Here is an 18,241-nt window from a genome sequence, read left to right as displayed (position 1 = left end):
GCAAGACAAACTTACGGCCAACGCGCGTCTTTCTCCGTGAACAAAAAAAAAACGCAGCGATTTGGGAAACGCCAAAAATCGCACGGCCAAAAAAATCGTACGTCCGGTTGTGACCTAGGCTTAACCAAACCACAACATTCTCCGTTACATGCAAAAATAACCACACAGCCTTAGATTAATAAACTCACCGCATCAGAAAGAGAAACGGCTCCTTGCACACACCAATGCCTTTGATGGAATGTAATCCTAGAACGGTCCGTGTATCATCCGATCATTCAAGTATTCCATTCAATCTGGAAAACGAGGTTGCGTTTTTTTTGCTAGAAATGGTGATCTCCGATGTAAATACCGTGTGTCTGTTTGCTTCGCGGTGTTTCAGCTCCTCTGCGCTCTGTTTAGTAACTCATTCCATAGTGAAATCACACGCCTGTATGCAGCTAAGTAGCCATGCGCTCAGCCCACATCATACAGCTGATTCGTGAAATAAAAAACAAAAGACTTAAATCATCATGTGAATGGCCCATATGGTAATTTACCCACACCCCCCAGCAGGCTACAGTCCTGACAAAAACGAGACAATTTGCAACAAAAAATGTATGCTTTTCCAACAAAACAATCTATTATCTGAAATACTGATTGCGTTCTTCAAGATCTCAACTTGCACATGATGGAAAAAAACAAAAATCACAAATTTCGAAAAAAAATGCTTCTTTTGCGATCATCTCGGATTCGTTTCGGCCGACATGCGTCCCTGGATTCGGTGAGGTGTCACATTTTTTCCTGCTTCACCATGATGCAATACAAGATCCTACATCATGCATGACGTGATGGGTTTTCCCCGTTCACTCAAGGCATTGTGGGATAGAAATTTGAAGCAGGAGAGAAAAACGGAGGACGTGAGCGTGCGAATGAAAGACGGACTACAGTAACGGAAGGAAAGATGTTATGTTATATACGAAGGAAAGGAAACGCAGGACCAAACTAATAAATATCGGCGCTCGGCGAGCACCTCGGTGTGATCAAGCTGTCTGCTTGATTGTGCGACTTGAGCGATTTCTTGCACATTATTTGCTCGGGAATCTCTTCAAATTAAATAACTTCCCAGCCACAGAACAGAAATAAACGTATCACAATGACCAAATTTCAGAGGGAACTAAATTTCACTGAGTTTATGAAATCAAAATGCTGCATAGTTTTTTTTTTTTTAAGTTCCTCTTTATTACCACAGCACTGTGAAAATCTCGATTCTGATTGGTCAGAAAATATGTCTTCTTTTTCTATAACCCCAGTTCTAACAGTGCTTTCAGCTGAAAGGTTTTATATTAATACACACCTCGTAATGTATCATCATTTCTACACTACTGTTCAAAAGTTTGGGGTCACTTTGAAATGTCCTTATTTTTGAAAGGAAAGCACTGTTCTTTTCAATGAAGATCACTTTAAACTAATCAGAAATCCACTCTATACATTGCTAATGTGGTAAATGACTATTCTAGCTGCAAATGTCTGGTTTTTGGTGCAATATCTCCATAGGTGTATAGAGGCCCATTTCCAGCAACTCTCACTCCAGTGTTCTAATGGTACAATGTGTTTGCTCATTGTCTCAGAAGGCTAATGGATGATTAGAAAACCCTTGTACAATCATGTTAGCACAGCTGAAAACAGTTGAGCTCTTTAGAGAAGCTATAAAACTGACCTTCCTTTGAGCAGATTGAGGCCCACTTTACACGGGGATGGTCTGAAACAAAAACGCAAAAGTCCGTTTTCGTTCTCACTTTTTTTTCCGCGTCTACACGACCGTTTTCAAGGAGGAAATCTGCGTCTATACGGTGACGCATAAATGTGTGGAGTTCAATTGGATGTGCATGCCAGGTGGCTAGGTGGTGCTGTGAAAGACCTCCGCTATGTCTGCACGCATGCGCAACGTCTTCCGTCTTGTCTGATCTGCACATCTGCGCCGCGAAAACTTTGACTACTCTGGCTATGGTAAGTAAGAAAGTAAGTAAAAAAGTAAGAGCATACTATACCCGCCTCTGTTCATTAACGGTATATGTGCAGATTCGGTATAGATGTTCGAAGGACTCCTGGACGTTTATTAAAGCTGCCAGAGCAGCTTGAAGGTCCGTTGGATCGATGTAATCAGACATGCTCTTACTTTTTTACTTACTTTCTTACTTCCCGGGCTGGCATGTACAGTATATGACATATGTATGACGTAAACGCGTACCCGACGTGAGCAGATCCGAGCAGTGTTTCGCGTATTGGGTAGTTTAGACGGATATGCAACGGGGGCTGTTTTTAACTTATCCACTCTGGAAGGCGTTTTCAATTTTTTCCGTTTTTCAGCCTCGGAAACGCCGTCCCCGTGTAGACGAAAGGCACTTCCGATAAAATATTTAGTCGTTTTTACCCGACAGCGTCCTCGTGTAAACGGGCCCCGAGTTTCTGGAGCATCACATTTGTGGGGTCGATTAAATGCTCAGAAAAATGTCTTGACTCTATTTTCTATTCATTTTACAACTTATGGTGGTAAATAAAAGTGTGACTTTTCATGGAAAACACAAAATTGTCTGGGTGACCCCAAACTTTTGAACGGTAGTGTATATTAACAACCCGCACAGGCACCGGTATTGCACACAACCACACAAACAGATTCCGTACGATTTGTACAACGGTTATTTCCCGTTCACTAATTTGATTGGACGAGTGGCGTTCCAGGATGGTTATATTTAGTTTATTATATGGCACGAGCTACTTCTAGTAAAATCGTGCGCTCTGATTGGTTCCTTAGCAGGCGGAATTTTCCCATAATGCCCGTGGGCGATAACGGACTTTCTTTCCAAGGCGCTGGCTTTCAATGCTGCAAAAAAAAAAGACAAAATGACAAAAGAAAGACTAATTGGAAATCAAAACGGAATCAAAAACAGCCAAAAGACAAGCGAGTCATCGAGTTATTCAAGAAATAAGCAGGGACGAGCGTTCAGAAACCACTAACCACTAACAGAAATTCAGTTTTGAAACCGCTAGCTGTTTATTCTGCATGCGTGACTCAACTACATGACAAATATGAGCGTCACGCCTCATGATAATGACTGTCGATTTTAATCTTAGAAATAATTAAAAAAAACATTTAAAAAGCCATGTAATAAACTCCGGATCAGCCTCGCTTGCTCTGTGTTTACGGGAAAATATCAGACGAAGATGAAAAGAAAGAAGTGAATCCAATTTTAATGCGAACGTACAAACCCGTGTGAGCCAGCTAGCTGGCGTGCTACGGTATAAAGCAAGTCTGGCTTCTTCACCATTGAAATCTGCTCACACACAAAACAAAACGTTAGGCCATATCGTGTCTGAAATGTCACTCAGTATTAAATTCCTGTTTATAAAACTGTTGTATAAAAGCAATATTACACTCGTAGTCACGCTGTGGGCTTGCAGGCTCGTGCCTCCAGCTGAATCCGCGCCCTGCAGTGTAACCACATGTTGTTTAAAGATATAATGGTTGATTACGGGGATGTTTTCTGTCAGGACGTTTTTATGATGCATTTTTGATGGGAGTTTCCAGCGTCAGCGTTTTGTAACAGTCAGACGTGAAACTTGAACTTTCCGACACAGGAAAGAGATAGTAACCCTGTCATAGCTGATTCCATCACGGTGCGATCATGTGCACTTCCTGTTTTGGTGAAAAGAGCTAATAAAGTGGCTGAATTTCATTCATCTTTCAGTGGAAAGTGTTTTCCTAGTCATCACACGAGCATCCGAGTGAGTAATGAAGCATCGAGGTTGTAATGATGCCGTGTCCCAAATACCTGCAGGTGAACAGAACAGAACGGCTCTGGCATTGCACCGTCAGATATTTTAACAACTGGTAACTGTGTTTTTTTTTTTTTCTTTTCACTGACTTCAAAGCATTATCAGAGCATACATGAGATCCAGATGACCGTCCCTTATTTATTTTTCTTTTCAACTTTATTGGGTATCAGTGAAAGGAAAATTACAGAATATGTAGGACTACCCAAAGAGGCAAATGTGAACGGGACTCTAAGTTCCACCATGCTAAGCATTTCCTTTTGACTAACTTAAAATAAATAGAACAATTGACTTGAAGAATTTACGGAAGCCGAGAGAGGCCCTTCATATAATCCTTTTTTTATTCACCTTGTTATCCCGAGATAACGACATAACTAATTCAGGATCTCGAGAAAACAACACAACTTATTCGAGATCTCGAGAAAACAAAACCGTTATTTCGAGATAACGACATAATTAATTCAGGATCTCGAGAAAACAAAACCGTTATTCCGAGATAAATACATAATTAATTCAGGATCTCGAGAAAACAACACAACTATTTTGAGATCTCGAGAAAACAAAACCGTTATTCCGAGATAACGACATAATTAATTCAGGATCTCGAGAAAACAACACAACTATTTCGAGATCTCGAGAAAACAAAACCGTTATTCCGAGATAACGACATAATTAATTCAGGATCTCGAGAAAACAACACAACTATTTCGAGATCTCGAGAAAACAAAACCATTATTCCAAGATAACGACAAAATTAATTCAGGATCTCGAGAAAACAACACAACTTATTCGAGATCTCGAGAAAACAAAACCGTTATTTCGAGATAACGACATAATTAATTCAGGATCTCGAGAAAACAAAACCGTTATTCCGAGATAAATACATAATTAATTCAGGATCTCGAGAAAACAACACAACTATTTCGAGATCTCGAGAAAACAAAACCGTTATTCCGAGATAACGACATAATTAATTCAGGATCTCGAGAAAACAACACAACTATTTCGAGATCTCGAGAAAACAAAACCGTTATTCCGAGATAACGACATAATTAATTCAGGATCTCGAGAAAACAACACAACTATTTCGAGATCTCGAGAAAACAAAACCATTATTCCAAGATAACGACAAAATTAATTCAGGATCTCGAGAAAACACAACTTATTCGAGATCTCGAGAAAACAAAACCGTTATTTCGAGATAACGACATAATTAATTCAGGATCTCGAGAAAACAAAACCGTTATTCCGAGATAACGACATAATTAATTCAGGATCTCGAGAAAACAACACAACTATTTCGAGATCTCGAGAAAATAAAACCGTTATTCCAAGATAACGACAAAATTAATTCAGGATCTCGAGAAAACAACACAACTTATTCGAGATCTCGAGAAAACAAAACCGTTATTTCGAGATAACGACATAATTCAGGATCTCGAGAAAACAAAACCGTTATTCTGAGATAACGACATAATTAATTCAGGATCTCGAGAAAACAACACAACTTATTTGAGATGTCAAGAAAACAAAACCGTTATTTCAAGATAACGACATAATTAATTCAGGATCTCGAGAAAACAAAACCGTTATTCTGAGATAACGACATAATTAATTCAGGATCTCGAGAAAACAACACAACTTATTTGAGATGTCGAGAAAACAAAACCGTTATTTCAAGATAACGACATAATTAATTCAGGATCTCGAGAAAACAAAACCGTTATTCCGAGATAACGACATAATTAATTCAGGATCTCGAGAAAACAACACAACTTATTTGAGATGTCGAGAAAACAAAACCGTTATTTCAAGATAACGACATAATTAATTCAGGATCTCGAGAAAACAAAACCGTTATTCTGAGATAACGACATAATTAATTCAGGATCTCGAGAAAACAACACAACTTATTTGAGATGTCGAGAAAACAAAACCGTTATTTCAAGATAACGACATAATTCAGGATCTCGAGAAAACAAAACCGTTATTCCGAGATAACTACATAATTAATTCAGGATCTCGAGAAAACAACACAACTAATTCGAGATCTCGAGAAAACAAAACAATTATTTCATGATCTCGAGTAAACAGCTGAGAAATGGTTCATTCAGGTGCGCCAAGAGACTTGTGATATGCTGACTTTGGGGCTATTTCTCATTCTGTATCGACGCAACTTTGGTCATTAGAATGTCTGGAATAATCGATCACCTAATAAGGCAATATTTTGACACAGGGAGAGATTGCATTAAGTCTTTTAATAAGGGATAATTTCAAAATGAGTCCGCGGCACCTCCGCAGAAGACTGGCCCGGCTTCGTCTCTACCGACGGAGATACAGTGATCCAGCTGAGATCATGAAATAATTGTTTTGTTTTCTCAAGATCACGGAATAACGGTTTTGTTTTCTCGAGATCTCGAATTAGTTGTGTTGTTTTCTCGAGATCCTGAATTAATTATGTCGTTATCTCGGGATAACAAGGTGAATAAAAAAAGATTATATGAAGGGCCTCTCGCGGCTTCTGTAAGAATTAAATAAAATTCAGTTATGATAAATTGATAACTAGTGAACTAAGATCTATGAATAACAATCAAAAATACTCACTAGAGTTCAGACAAATAAAATCAAATAAAGTCACTAAGATTCGGTTATTTTCGAGTCTGATGACAAGGACACTTACGAACTAGTGACCAAGTACATGTCAGATCAACATCAAATGTGTCCTCAAGCAAAAAGAAGTATTTATGCTTTAGAAACTATTTAAATTGAAAACGACTAGAAAAAATACTAGTTGGCGCCTCTTTACAGATGGCATTCCAGAGGCAAACTATCCTATTAAATTAAGATGCTTCAAATGTAGTGGTTTTACAAAGGGATGTTTCAAGAACGATACCAGGGTTCTGAGTAAGACGAGTACGTCTGTGTTTGGTGAAATTGACAAAATCATGAACATTAAGGTTTGTTTGTCCATATAAAGATTTATAAAAGAACATCAAGTCCTTAATCTCTCTATCGTAGCAGAGAGGGAGTAGGTCCAAGTTCTTTAGTCTTTCTTTATAAGTGGTTTCCCCAATCTTGGTCCTGAGGATCCATCTGGTGGCACGTCGCTGGACTCTTTCGATCTGTTCTTTGAGTTTAAACAGGCTGGGTGACCAAACCTCAGAAGCAGTCACTAGCTGAGATTTTACATGTGCTAGGTATAGTGGTGTTCTGCATCTTGCATCAGTCAGTTGAGGGCATGTCCTCTTGAGCATACCAAGAAGTTTGTTAGCTTTGGCTGTGATGGTTCTAATATGCTCGTCCCAGTTAAGGTTGCTTGTGATGGTGACTCCGAGATCTTTTTCCTTTTGTACGCGTTGGATTACGTCCGCGCCAAGGTGGTAATCATACAGGTTTGGACTTTTCTTGCGTGTCACTGTCAGCAGCTTACACTTGGAGTCATTGAATTTGACGTTGTTGCTAAAGCTCCAAGCGTTAAGCCTTGACAGTGCATTCTGAAGATCTTCGCAGTCACCATGGGAAGCAACTTTATGGAATATCTTGGTGTCGTCGGTGTACATAGCAGCCGTGGTTTTCTTGGGAATGACATCAGGAAGATCGTTAATGAACATGACAAAAAGAAGAGGACCCAAGATGTTGCCTTGAGGTACTCCAGAGGTGACTGGAGCCCAGGAAGATGCAACACCGTCGACGACAACTCTTTGAGAACGACCATTTAAGTAGTCCTTTTTAGTGAATAGTGAGATTGGCATGGTGTTATAGCCGATTCTGAGCAGGTTGAAAGTAGCTGTGAGTCAGTGGAGTTATTTAACACTGAGTACACACTTTGGAGATGGGTGGATATGCACAATTATATTCTATGCACATTCACTGGACATGAGCAATCGTGCGCTCTGATAGGCTATTTTGCGACTAGGATATCAGCACATATACCGTGAGTAAAGAAAAACAAAATGGCGGCGCGTGTTGCTGAAGCAACCGAGGACGAAATAAAAAATCTACTCGAAAACAAAACCCCAGAAATTATCATCAAGTGTTTAAAAGAAGCATAAATAGTGAAGAGAGTATAGTTGTCTCCCCCCCCCCCCCCCCCCCATAAATAAATAGATAGAGGGCGGCACGGTGGTGTAGTGCTTAGCGCTGTTGCTTCACAGCAAGAAGGTCCTGGGTTCGAGCCCCGTGGCCAGCGAGGGCCTTTCTGTGTGGAGTTTGCATGTTCTCCCCGTGTCCACGTGGGTTTCCTCCGGGTGCTCTGGTTTCCCCCACAGTCCAAAGACATGCAGGTTAGGCTAACTGTAGCCTGGCAAGCCAGACTAAATGTGAATATTTAGTCTGGCCTCGATCCGTAGACATTTCCGACGGGTGTGGGAGGAACAACCCGCTGTCTTTCAAACTGTCTCTGTGCGTATAGGCCAACGCTCTGACCAATCAGCGCAACAGTGACTGTGACGTAGTCAGAGCGACAGAAAGCAGTGGGGGAGGCCTTGAAATAAATAATTTTTCAAAATGCGTATTAATTAATAAACAGGTTCTAGATATTAAGAAGTTTGGAGATAATGATCACAAGTTTGGAGTCTGTACCACATACACTCATTTTTTTTTTCCAAGTGTTTTTCAAGGGTTTGCTTAAACTGTTTTTGAGAGTTTTTATTTAGTGGTGTTTGGTGAACTAATTTCCCTTAAATTTAAAATAACGGGAAAATAAGAAACAATCAAAAAGTCATGTTTCAAAGCTGTTTATTAATTCTTCGTACTGCACAAACTAGCCCCATCCTTTTGGCTACGAGCGGAGCCAGCTGGTAGATCAGACTTTTGCCATAGCCGGTCGGCAAAACAGCGAAAACGTCCTTCTTGAAAAGGAATGAGCGGAGAGCCTGCTCCTGCTCATGTTTCAACAAAAACTCCAAGTCTAATTCTTCTAAAACTGATTCCAAAGCGCAGTCAAACGCGCGCTGTTCACTAGCGGTAGCCATCTTTCCTGTTGTGCTTTCTCCAGCGTCGCGCAGCTTTGTCGTCACTCCTGCAAAAGCCCGCCCAAAGAATCCAAACAAAAACCTTGCGTTGTGATTGGTGGGCACGATTTGATGCCCGGGGTGTGTTTGTTTATATGGTGCGAGGCTAGACCCACTCGTAGGCAAAAATATTTTTGGCCGCTAGGCGGGTGGGTCTAGTTTACTAGGCTAGGTTAACTGGTGACTCTAAATTGAGCGTAGGTGTGAATGTGAGTGTGAATGGTTGTCTGTGTCTATGTGTCAGCCCTGTGATGACCTGGCGACTTGTCCAGGGTGTACCCCGCCTTTCGCCCGTAGTCAGCTGGGATAGGCTCCAGCTCGCCTGCGACCCTGTAGAACAGGATAAAGCGGCTAGAGATAATGAGATGAGATGAGAATAAATAGATAGATAGGTAGATAAATAGATAAATGATCTTCTGTTACACACTCCAGCCCAGTCGGTGGCAGTAATGCCACTTGAAGTTGGTTTGCTGACCGCCAAAAAACCCTAAAGAAGAAGAAGAAACACACCCACCCCCCCAAAAAAGGGCAATAAAATATGGAATAAAGTATTTGATTGTAAGAACGTATGTTGTTTGTTTGTTTGTTTGTTTGTTTTTTACATTTTTAAAAAATTTTTAAAGAATTATTATTATTACCGCATTTTTCACAAATTGCTCCTGTCATTTTGCCGGTTTGTTTACTTTCTAAGCGGAAATTATTTTGTCGGACGTTTTGTGTCAAGTTTTTATTTATCGAATTTGCAAAAAATAAAACGCTCCGTTTCTCCAAATCCACTGACTGTTGATCGAATAAAACAGTTATTCCACTCAGTCTCGTCGTACATGGCTTATAGCCGACTCGTATACTGAAAGGGTTCCCCCAGCTGGAACGGTCAACTTCTCGAGACCAGTGCCCCCGTGCCACCTGCAGAATTCTGGGGCGAAAAAACACCGCGAAAAACAGACCAGATAACCAGAGATTGGCTTCACCACCGTTTATTCACAGTTTTCTCGCCAAAGATGAAATTTTACAAACAACCTTTTATAACAAATTATAATCTCTCTAATGTCTAGCAAAGAGGAAGGTCAGGTTAGTCTAAAACAATAAAGGCTCTTAAAAGCTCTAAAATATTAAATCATAAAGTCTAACAATCCTAAATCACGTGTAGCTATAAAACTAACTTAAATCATGGCTTTAAATCTAACAGATACGATTCACTTTGGTGGAATAACTGTTAAATATTAAAACTAAGAATGTATCAGTCGTGATGCTGGTAATGATATTGCCCAGTGTTTCATCTATCAGTATTGTATTGATACCATGATCATGTACTTGTTAAAAAAAAAAAAATTCCAATACCAACAATCAAATAAAAAAACGGCCTCCAAATTGTGGTCTGTGATATCAAGAGGATGAACTACACCATCTTGCTCCCTGATAAAGTACAGGGTGTTTCAAAAAAATTGATATCGTTTCACAATCTAATAACTTAGCTAAGTCTCGTTCAGTTGACGCAAGAGATTTTATATTTAATGTTTTTTTTTGTTTTTATCTTTTTAGGTATAGAAATGCCATTCGCTGGAAAAGAAAAGGCGTTGTGTGTGTTAGAGTACACTCGAACGAGATTGTGCAGAGTGCATTTATGAGAGAATTCTCTACAAATGCACTGCTACCAGAAAAGACTGTTACCAAAGACATGCTGCAGTGTGTTTGGTAGGAGCTGGACTACCGACTTGACGTGTGCCGTGTCTCAGACGGCGGGCATATTGAAAATTTGTGAAATCGTTCATGGAACCTACATACCTTTTGAATTTCTCGTTCAAATTTTGAAATCTTATATTGCTCAACATTAAGCCTGTTCAGTTTCATTTGCCTGGACTGTGTAGTTTCTGGGATATTTACATCTCAAATAATATCAAAGTTTTTGAAACACCCCAGGCTTTCGTCTAAACGGGGGAACAGGGGCGCTGCGCCCTCTTACTCTCGGCGTGCGCCCCCTTACCGACTCCGTGAAAACATCCCAGCAACACTACGTGACAACGTGTCTGATCATCAAATACGTCATAATTGCTCCAAAAATATTCCAATCATAGTAGATACACCGCCAGACGGTGCAAAAACAGTCCGAATTGGCGTTTTCCAGACTGAGGCGCCATGTTGTTTAGTTGTTTACTTGTCGCGGCTGCTCTCGCGAGATTTGACATGGGTTACATACAAGGTCAGCTGACTTGTAGAGCGAGATTTCTCGAGACTGAATGACCTTTCACTCACCGGCGCGGGAGCTTTTGACAGAAGTAGTTCGCGAGTTGTTTTTGTTGACACTTGGGCATTTAAAGATGTCATCCCGCGGCATGAAGCGGAAGAAAGCCAAAGACTGTCCGGGGCAGAAAAAGATTACTTCTTTCTTTTTCAATGTTGACAGACAATTTGTTACAATTTCCCTCTCAGATAGCCTCAGAATGTCCCATTGGAGCATTTTTCAAAGGCTTTGCACGGCGGGGGGGACAACCGGCACCCCCCCCCACCCCCCCACCCCCGCCATGGTGAGCGCCCTCATACTAAATTTTTCGAGAAAAAACCCTGCACCCTGTATATTAAATGTAAACTATGCGCAATTGCTCACTATAGTTCCGAGATCCGACTTCCCACTTCCAAGTTAAGTTGAATGCAGCATTAGTGTGGAGTAGGTGGGGCCTGTTTCTGAACGCTGCTTTGTGATTGGCAGGTGCGGTGGCGAGCACAGAGGTGAAGATGCGTCTTCAGGAGTTTGTGCTGAATAAGAAGAAAGCCCTGGCCCAGAGGAGCCTCAACCACTGCATGCCCAATGACCCACGCTACTCATACTGGTAAGTAAAAAAAAAAAAAAGTGTTGCCAGACAAAACAAACCTCACCCGGTAGCACTTATGATAAATATGAAGGAAGATATCGTGGAAAAAAAATAAAATAGGTACCCTATGGGTCCATGTGGCTACTGCTTATAAATGAAATAGTTTTCTGATCCCATGTTCATACAGTAAATATAGCATATATATTTATTCTATGAGGCAGTAGCCACAAAAATGAAGCGTAATCCAAAAATGAGCAATTTAAAAATCACAGAAGTAAAATATACCAAGTGTCTGTATTTTATATTATTCGACTCTTCCCTCTTACAGTTTTCGAAACTGAAACCTCCGAACCGAGGCTGACATACACACGCTGTCGCCATGACCAAAACTCTTATTTCCCGGAAATGGCCCGGCGCTAGAGCTCAGTGGAACGCACTTTCCCTCTGGAATAAGCATAAACACGTCTGAAAGCGATTTCTTTAGTCTAGTCCATTTATTTTGAATGGGGAACTGAATTGTATACACTCACCGGCCATTTTAATCGGAACACGTGTATGCACATGCGCAGTGCGTGATCATTACACTCTTACATTCTTACAGCACGATGACGTAGTGACTAGCGCCTCTATATGAGGCAGTAGAGACAACAAAAACGGTTTTGACCTTTTTGGTGACTGGATGACCCTCAAAATGTTGGACACCAATGCCCATCTATCCTGAAAGTTTCATGAAGATTGATCCAGCTGTTTTTCTGTAATATTGTTAACAAAGAAAGAATCCTGACTGAAAACAATACCACGCCCCCTGGTGGACTCCGTCCCGGGCAGAATAATAATAATAATAAACGGCGGCACGGTGGTGTAGTGGTTAGCGCTGTCGCCTCACAGCAAGAAGGTCCTGGGTTCGAGCCCCGGGGCCGGCGAGGGCCTTTCTGTGCGGAGTTTGCATGTTCTCCCCGTGTCCGCGTGAGTTTCCTCTGGGTGCTCCGGTTTCCCCCACAGTCCAAAGACATGCAGGTTAGGTTAACTGGTGACTCTAAATTGACCGTAGGTGTGAATGTGAGTGTGAATGGTTGTCTGTGTCTATGTGTCAGCCCTGTGATGACCTGGCGACTTGTCCAGGGTGTACCCCGCCTTTCGCCCGTAGGCAGCTGGGATAGGCTCCAGCTTGCCTGCGACCCTGTAGAAGGATAAAGCGGCTAGAGATAATGAGATGAGATGAGAATAATAATAATAAAGTCTCACAACCATATTTAATGGTCCTCGTCGCAATCCCGTCGACTCGTCACGGTAATGAGGCGATTCCTGTTTCCAAATCTGTTCGTATTCTTGGTGTAGATCTCGACAGTAACAGGACTCTTAAAGGTCATTTCTGCAGCGTTGCTCAAAACGCCTCTTTCATGCCGAAGAATGTGTTTAAGATCAGACGGTGTGTTGATAAAGCAGCAGCCAGGGCAATGGTTCACACAACGGTAGCATCCAAACTTGATTACTGCAACGTTATCTTTAGCTCATCTGGCCATAAGGCCGGTGAGCCGTTGCCGTGGCGTGGCGTGGTGTCCGTCATCCACAATTCAGTTAAATCGTATCTCCTCCGTCAGTTCTCCACGGATTTCCGTTCCGATTGTTTTGTTCGACAGAGCTCATCATTCCACACACAACTTGCTCGTTGTTTTGTCAAATTTTTTGCTAACAAGCTGCTAATCAGACCAACTTAACGAATGTTCCAGGCCTCTCAGTAGAATTTTATCTCCTCTCTCTCTCATTTCTCATCTGATTTCAGTTCTGGTCGATGTCTTGGGTAGATCTTCCCTTGAGGAGCGAACCTTGCTCATTTGTTTGTTGATTTTCCTGTTGTAAATGATTTGTTTACAACTTTGTTTATTTTCTGTGAAATCATTATCTCCTCCCTCAGTTCTCAACGGATTTCAGTTCTGATTTTTTTTTTTTTTCCTCTGAAAGGACTCGACCTTCTGCACAAAACTCGGTCATTGTGTTGTCGGGGTTTTTTTTCCTAACAAACTGCTAATTAGGTCACCTTAACGAGTTTTGGGGCTTCTCGTTATTAGAATTGTATCTCCTCTTACAGTTCTCACTCGATTTCAGTTCTGATTGATGTTTTGGGTCGATCTTCCCTCAGGGAACAAAACTTGTTTGTTTGTTGGTTGATTTTCCTGTTGTAAACAATTTGTTTACAACTTGGTTTATTGTCAGTTAAATCGTATCTCCTTCGTCAGTTCTCAATGGATTTCAGTTTGGGGTTTTTTTGGTTTTTTTTGAAAGAACTGGACCTTCTGCACAAAACTTGGTCATTGTATTGTCAATTTTTTGCTAACGAGTTAGTAATTAGGCCGAATTAATGAATCGGCCAGGCCTCTCACTGGAATCGTATCTCCTCTCTGATTTAACATGCGAATTCAGTTCTGATGGATATTTTGGGTCGATCTTCCCTTGAGGAACGAAATGTAGTCCTTTGTTGGTTTTCCTGTTGTAAACAGTTAGCCGTGGAGGTTGGTCCTCTCTCACACCGTCACGTTTCAGTTCTTTTTGGTCGTCATGGTCGTTTTGATGGCAGGCCAGATGAGCTACTAGGTCCTTGTTTATGGCTTACCAGAGTGGACACTAAAGCACCTCACCAGGGTATAGATGATGTCTGTATATTTCATTTCACAACGTGGCAAATATGAGCGCATAACACTCGTCAGGAAGCAAGTCCACTGGCTTCCTATACGTCAGCAGATCCAGTACAAAGTCCTGGTCATGATATTGAGGTGTGTGAATGGCCTTTCTCCACCATACCTTGAAGAATTTATAACGAAGTCGTCCCTAAAGAGAACTAGAGCAGACAACAACAATGACGACTTGGTGGTTCCTAGTATCAAGAGAAGTTCATTTGGTGGAAGAACGCTAGTCTACACAAGTCCCATGTTATGGAATACCTTGCCAAGAGAACTTAAGTCATGTGTAAGCATTAACAAGTTCAAGAACCAATTGAAAACCTTCCTGTTTAACCTCCTAAGGCCCAAGCTGTTTTTTACATGCATTTTTTATTTCTCTTTGCTATTTGGGCTTATTAGAACCTGATTAGAATAAAAACTAAGCATCATCTTTTGATAAGATGTACTTTTAGAGAAAAAGTATGTCCACATATGTGGATTCTTGTTCCGAATTTCCATAAAGTGCTGTCCACGCATGTGACCGCTAAGCCCTAGGAGGTTAAAGGAGAACTGAAGGCACATTTTTTTAGCATCAAAATTCTATTTATCTCATTTTATTAAATATCGGAACGCATTTCTGATCGCTATTTTGTCGCTGCTGTAGCGAGTTATGAGTGTTTGAAATATACTCTGTAATATATCAGTCCATATGTCAAAGCAACGGCCGTAAACGAGATTCGTTGAGACCTGTGCGAGACATCGTAGGACGGAAGTAAAACGTACAGCGGAAATCAAAGCGACCAACATCTGCCAAAAGACTCGCGCGCCCTCTTTCGAATGTTGACGCAATCAAGCCAGAAGTTTTCTCCATGTCCGAAATCGCTCCCTACTCACTATATAGGGCACTGTATAGCGGAGACGCCATTTTGTAGCGCTGTCCGAAATCTTAGCGAGGATTCTGTGGGAAATGCGCTCAGTATAACATGCATTTATGACGAAAATACACGTATGCGTTTTTATTATTTTGAAAACCCACCAGCCGCCTGATCCGGCACGTTTTAATTGCGCGCCAGTAATGACGTAAATACCAGCGCGACGGACTCGTCCTTATCCTGTCGTCTTTCCAGCTCTTCTCAGTGGGTTCGAAGTCGTATGGAATAATCTCCATCACTGATGAAGCTGGCAAATCTCGAAATGAATCTAAATTGGAACGATACGGCAATCTGGCCGCTGTGTAAACAGCTTTCAAAATGGCGGCGCGGATACAGCTCACGTTTCGAAGTCTCGCACAAGTCTCGTGAAGATCGCGCGGATAAGCGACGCCTGCCGTGGACCAAACGAACTACGTTCAGCACGGCTAAAAACCGAAAAGGCTGATGTGTGTAATGTACAACCCCGATTCAAAAAAAGTTGGGACAAAGTACAAATTGTAAATAAAAACGGAATGCAATAATTTACAAATCTCAAAAACTGATATTGTATTCACAGTAGAACATAGACAACATATCAAATGTCGAAAGTGAGACGTTTTGAAATTCCATGCCAAATACTGGCTCATTTGAAATTTCATGACAGCAACACATCTCAAAAAAGTTGGGACAGGGGCAATAAGAGGCTGGAAAAGTTAAAGGTACAAAAAAGGAACAGCTGGAGGACCAAATTGCAACTCATTAGGTCAATTGGCAATAGGTCATTAACATGACTGGGTATAAAAAGAGCATCTTGGAGTGGCAGTGGCTCTCAGAAGTAAAGATGGGAAGAGGATCACCAATCCCCCTAATTCTGCGCCGACAAATAGTGGAGCAATATCAGAAAGGAGTTCGACAGTGTAAAATTGCAAAGAGTTTGAACATATCATCATCTACAGTGCATAATATCATCAAAAGATTCAGAGAATCTGGAAGAATCTCTGTGCGTAAGGGTCAAGGCTGGAAAACCATACTGGGTGCCCGTGATCTTCGGGCCCTTAGACGGCACTGCATCACATACAGGCATGCTTCTGTACTGGAAATCACAAAATGGGCTCAGGAATATTTCCAGAGAACATTATCTGTGAACACAATTCACCGTGCCATCTGCCGTTGCCAGCTAAAACTCTATAGTTCAAAGAAGAAGGCGTATCTAAACATGATCCAGAAGCGCAGACGTCTTCTCTGGGCCAAGGCTCATTTAAAATGGACTGTGGCAAAGTGGAAAACTGTTCTGTGGTCAGACGAATCAAAATGTGAAGTTCTTTATGGAAATCAGGGACGCCGTGTCATTCGGACTAAAGAGGAGAAGGACGACCCAAGTTGTTATCAGCGCTCAGTTCAGAAGCCTGCATCTCTGATGCTGTGGGGTTGCATTAGTGCGTGTGGCATGGGCAGCTTACACATCTGGAAAGACACCATCAATGCTGAAAGGTATATCCAGGTTCTAGAGCAACATATGCTCCCATCCAGACGACGTCTCTTTCAGGGAAGACCTTGCATTTTCCAACATGACGATGCCAAACCACATACTGCATCAATTACAGCATCATGGCTGCGTAGAAGAAGGGTCCGGGTACTGAACTGGCCAGCCTGCAGTCCAGATCTTTCACCCATAGAAAACGTTTGGCGCATCATAAAACGGAAGATACGACAAAAAAGACCTAAGACAGTTGAGCAACGAGAATCCTACATTAGACAAGAATGGGTTAACATTCCTATCCCTAAACTTGAGCAACTTGTCTCCTCAGTCCCCAGACGTTTACAGACTGTTGTAAAGAGAAAAGGGGATGTCTCACAGTGGTAAACATGGCCTTGTTCCAACTTTTTTGAGATGTGTTGTTGTCATGAAATTTAAAATCACCTAATTTTTCTCTTTAAATGATACATTTTCTCAGTTTAAACATTTGATATGTCATCTATGTTCTATTCTGAATAAAATATGGAATTTTGAAACCTCCACATCATTGCATTCCGTTTTTATTTACAATTTGTACTTTGTCCCAACTTTTTTGGAATCGGGGTTGTAATATATGCCAATACAAGTCACGATATAAGGTTACTAAAACCGAAAGCGTAATTGAAGAACACGTTAATTAAGAAATAAAGCAAGTTTAAAAATGACTTCAGTTCTCCTTTAAATCAGCTTCTTAGGTTCTGACTTGTTTATTGAATTTTAATGATTTATTTTTTAATTCTGTAGTGATTTTAGACTTGAAGTATAATTATTCCTTGTTTGCGTTTTTTTTTTTTAATGTAAAGTACTTTAGTGTGTACATATACAGTATAGTGCTATATAAATTTATTATTATTATTATTTAAGACGTTTCCACACCAGAACTCACACGGTAAGGCAAGCGATGAAATGTGAATATGTTCTAAGCGAGAGCGAGCCAGCCTGATTTACAGGAATAAGCAGGAATACGGGAATAAGTAAACATAAAGTTGACTGAAGTTTCTGTCTACTTTTGCATTTTTTAATCAGTCAAACCTGAGCAGTTAGAGATAAAAACAGGCAGGGAGGAGCGTTTCTGGATTGTTACGATGTTTGTAGAGGATTTGAGGAGCAAATTGAAAGATAACGGGAACTTTTTTCAGTAGCAGATTCTAAAAAAAAAAAAAAAAGGCACACCAATTCACACTCGTTATCTCTCAGGTTCAGATAAAGTGTGAGGACGGAGTGCACAGAATGAATTGTGAACAGAATGAATATTAGCCTGCTGGAGCTGGGTTTTTTTTTCTTTTCGTTTCTTTTTCTTTTTATGAATATGCATCTGTGAGAGAGAAGATAAACTCCTTACACACAGTGTGAACAAGATGGAGTTGTCCATTCAACATGACTCCGCTCCAGTCTGTTCACGGCCGTAGCGCTGCTTCAGTGTTGCGTACAAGCAGTAGCACCATTTCACGGTTTCTTCACGTGACATACTGAACTTCTCAGGTTGGTTTTCTTCATAATGGGAGTGTATCCATGAAACATTTAA

General features: G+C 41.0%; 1 protein-coding gene across 5 annotated transcripts in view; it reads left to right on the top strand.

Moving 5' to 3' along the window:
- The window catches only part of hdac4 (histone deacetylase 4), a 588,646-nt gene that overhangs the window by 411,731 nt on the left and 158,674 nt on the right, over positions 1-18,241 (top strand). For all 5 annotated transcript variants that reach the window (XM_060930285.1, XM_060930286.1, XM_060930288.1 and 2 more), the window contains one exon: positions 11,530-11,650. In XM_060930285.1, the coding sequence (XP_060786268.1) occupies positions 11,530-11,650 (121 nt within the window). The remainder of the gene's footprint in view (positions 1-11,529; positions 11,651-18,241) is intronic.

The sequence above is a fragment of the Neoarius graeffei genome, chromosome 9 (assembly GCF_027579695.1).
Source record: "Neoarius graeffei isolate fNeoGra1 chromosome 9, fNeoGra1.pri, whole genome shotgun sequence".
NCBI lineage: Eukaryota > Metazoa > Chordata > Actinopteri > Siluriformes > Ariidae > Neoarius > Neoarius graeffei.
Note: the sequence above shows the minus strand (reverse complement) of the source record. Positions and strands in the feature narration are given on the sequence as shown.